Raw genomic sequence first — 3,018 nt, 5'->3', positions numbered from 1 at the left:
TATCATAAATGACTTACCGGTATCTCAATATTCTATGGTCAACCGGATCAATGCCAACCAATCGGGCTAATGAAATTAAATAATTTAAAGTAACCACTCCAGCTGCTTTATAATTTCAAGTTCTCCTCTTCATCGCTCTCTGTCCCGTCGATACCACCCGTGGACCCCACGTAGCCGATGATTTCCATTGCGCGCTGCCCGCTGCCCTCTGACTGTGGTACGGGCTCGCGGATCACCTCCACGATGTGCGCCTGGTGCGAGGCGGCGCGCTGCGCGGCCCGGCGTCTTGCGCTCGCCGCGGCAGCCATGGACGCAACGCGCTCCACGTCCTCGGGCGGGGCCGAGCGCATCGCCGCCTCGGCTTCCTGGACGGCCTCATCGAAGTCGCAAGCTAGTTCAGCGCGTAGCAGACGACTCAGCGCCATCTGCGTGCGCACGGACAGCGTCGGACGGGTCGTCGAACGTCGATCGGCCGGTGTCGTGCAGAAGCACGCATTCATGATACACAACGGGGGTTGGAAGCACCTGCAGTTCCGGTTCATCTGTGGGCGGCAGGAGGTCGGGTTCGCCTGGCTCGCCCAAGATTCCCGTCTCGGAGAAGGCTGCATCCACCAGTTTCTCCAGCTCGATGTCTGCCTTGGTGGAGAAGAGCTGCATTCGACTCATCGGGGGCCAACTGCACTCAAAGGGAAAGCAGGCACAGTGCAGTGTGGGGAAGTCCTTCAAGAGGATCAGCAGCGGCATGCACGAGGGACACCGGGTTGCACCTCCGGGAGGCACTGTCTAATCCGGTCTAATCACCTCGTAGGCTGTACTTCCGGTTCGGTCACAATGTCCCCCTCGGCTGCCGAAGTGTAGAGTTGCCTACCGCCGATGCGGGCATCTGAAGTGTCCCACGAGGAGTCCCACCTGGGCATTTTGGCAGGGCCTGGTTTGCACCACCCGCAGCCCCCCCAAAATTTCTCAATGTCAAAAGCTGATGTGTTGAGGATGCCCCGATAGCGAGTTGCCTAGCAACGGAGCAGGCCGAGAGGGCGAGAAGTGTCACGATCACCCCCGCGTCTAGCCGTGACCGGGGTCACGAAAGCTTAAGCAGCCACGTCATGACTTTCTTGGCGACGCGCTTATGGACGGTTATGGGCCGGGCGTCGTCGCCCTTGCCGTCTCCGGCACTCTTGTTGAACAGCCTCGTCCGGCTGCCGTCCACCAGCTCCGCGCCTACGTCCTGGGAGCCATCGCACAGCCTGCAGGTGGACAGTGATCGCGGCGTCGCGCGAGGTGGCCGCGGCCCTGTCTTCGCCGGCTGCAGCGGGCTCTCGTCCCGAGCAACTTCCTTGACGGGGTGCCTTGTCGCCCTGGGGGGCACCACCGGGAAGGGCTTTGGGGCCGTGTGCGGCCTGGGTGCATGGGTGCCCGGCAGAGCGTAAATACCCGGTGGGTACCCGGGGTGGTGGGCGCTGGCACTGAGTCCTACAGGAAGCCCCGCCACCCGCCCCCATGACGATGGGGATGACGGTGACGGTGGAGGCAGCGCTGGGACAGTCGCGACCTCGACGTCGGTCCCGCCTCGCTCTAGGGACTCGCGGGTCGCGGACTTGGACGGGACCGTGTAAATGGGGGAAGGGTAGAGGGGCTGGATGGGGAGGATCTCGGTGGGGTGCAGAGCCGCGTGGGGTGTGCGCCTGGCAGCCCGATTGGGGCAGGAGAGGCCGCAGCAACAACCGCTGGGGCCAGCATAGCCACGATTGGCTCGAACCGCCCCCTCGGCCTCGGGGGCGCCATCGTTAGTCTGGGTGGCCACCGACAGCTTGGCGAGCGACCCGGGCCCCGGCCGCCCCCGCCGCGGCTGCTCGCCGTGGAGGAACCTGTACACGCGGCGGAGGTACTCTGCGTCCCCGCGGTGCAGGTCCGTCCCTGCCTCCGTGTCCGCTCTCGTGTCGCAGTCTGATTGCGAGGGAAACACATTCTTATCGAGCAGTCCACGACGTTACGTACGCCTAGAGGTCCTGACAAGTTATCTTGACCGAAGGATTTCAGTCCGCGCCAGAAGTGCAGCCCTACGCGAGCCGAGCTGGAGCCCATGTGGCCCGGGCCGGCGGCGGGGCGGGGGCGGCCTATTGGCACCGGGTAGGTTCGGTGCGATTCCTGAGCGGCCTGTATTTCTTTCGTTCTCCGGGTGCGAGCGCGGTCAAGATAAGTTGTGAGGACCTCTAGCTTAGGGATCGTCTAGAAAGTATGTCCGTTTTTCACAGATTCATTCAGCAAGTTACGGGAGCTCGGCGCCTGCGAGATTTGGGGTAGGCCAACCCGCAGTACATGCATGCCCTGGAGGCAAGATGTTGCCTACCCACCAGGCGCTATGAGAGCTTGCAAGGGGTGAACTTGGCAAGTTCGTAAAACGGCAAAGGACGGACGTACTTCATGGATGACCCCTTACGCAGGCCTTGCGGGCGGCGACAGCTCATACCTGAAATGCCGTGCGAGCAGTAGCAGTGACTGATGGCTGCGGTGCTCCGCCTTAACCGCCCCGGAGCCCCGCTGGAGCGCTTGTCGTCCAGTACGACGTGGACCTTGACGGGAATCTGGGCGTGATGCTTCCGAGCCCGACCGGGGCTGCGTGCGCCGTGGAGCACGCCGTCGACGCCCCATGAGCGTCCTTCCCTGCCCTCCCCTTCCCTGACCCCATCGGTGCACTTTCGGGTACTTTTAAGCTTTGGCTGGTGACGGCGGCAGCCGTGGCGGCTGCAGGCGCAGTACGGTTGACTCAGAGAGTTCATGCTTGTCAAAATGATATTTTAAGTTATTTGGATAGAACCGGCAGAACATATCTGGCAAGATAGGTTTGGGAGGCGCTACCGCGCTACCCGGTGGCATTGTTGATCTGGTCGAGGAGTTGAGGCAGTTGAGGAAAGGACAATGAGGTCTGATAAAACCACTCGCTGTGCTCATGTTTTCCAAACCAACTACGTGAATTGTAACTCATCCAAATGTTTTCACACTTTACCTTATCAATAAAAT

At 61.4% G+C, this 3,018-nt stretch overlaps 1 protein-coding gene across 1 annotated transcript; it reads right to left on the bottom strand.

The window, feature by feature from the left end:
• Window positions 1-972, bottom strand: LOC113202817 (uncharacterized). The gene is made up of 3 exons (XM_026417235.2): window positions 802-972; window positions 526-676; window positions 1-425 (listed from the first exon to the last, which is right to left on the bottom strand). The coding sequence occupies exons 1-3, from the start codon at window positions 915-917 to the stop codon at window positions 108-110; spliced, it is 585 nt and encodes a 194-aa protein (XP_026273020.1). The 5' UTR covers window positions 918-972; the 3' UTR covers window positions 1-107.
• Window positions 973-3,018: the final 2,046 nt, after the last annotated feature.

This window comes from Frankliniella occidentalis, unplaced genomic scaffold (assembly GCF_000697945.3).
Source record: "Frankliniella occidentalis isolate FOCC.00 unplaced genomic scaffold, Focc_3.1 Scaffold2171, whole genome shotgun sequence".
Taxonomy (NCBI): Eukaryota; Metazoa; Arthropoda; class Insecta; order Thysanoptera; family Thripidae; genus Frankliniella; species Frankliniella occidentalis.
Note: the sequence above shows the minus strand (reverse complement) of the source record. Positions and strands in the feature narration are given on the sequence as shown.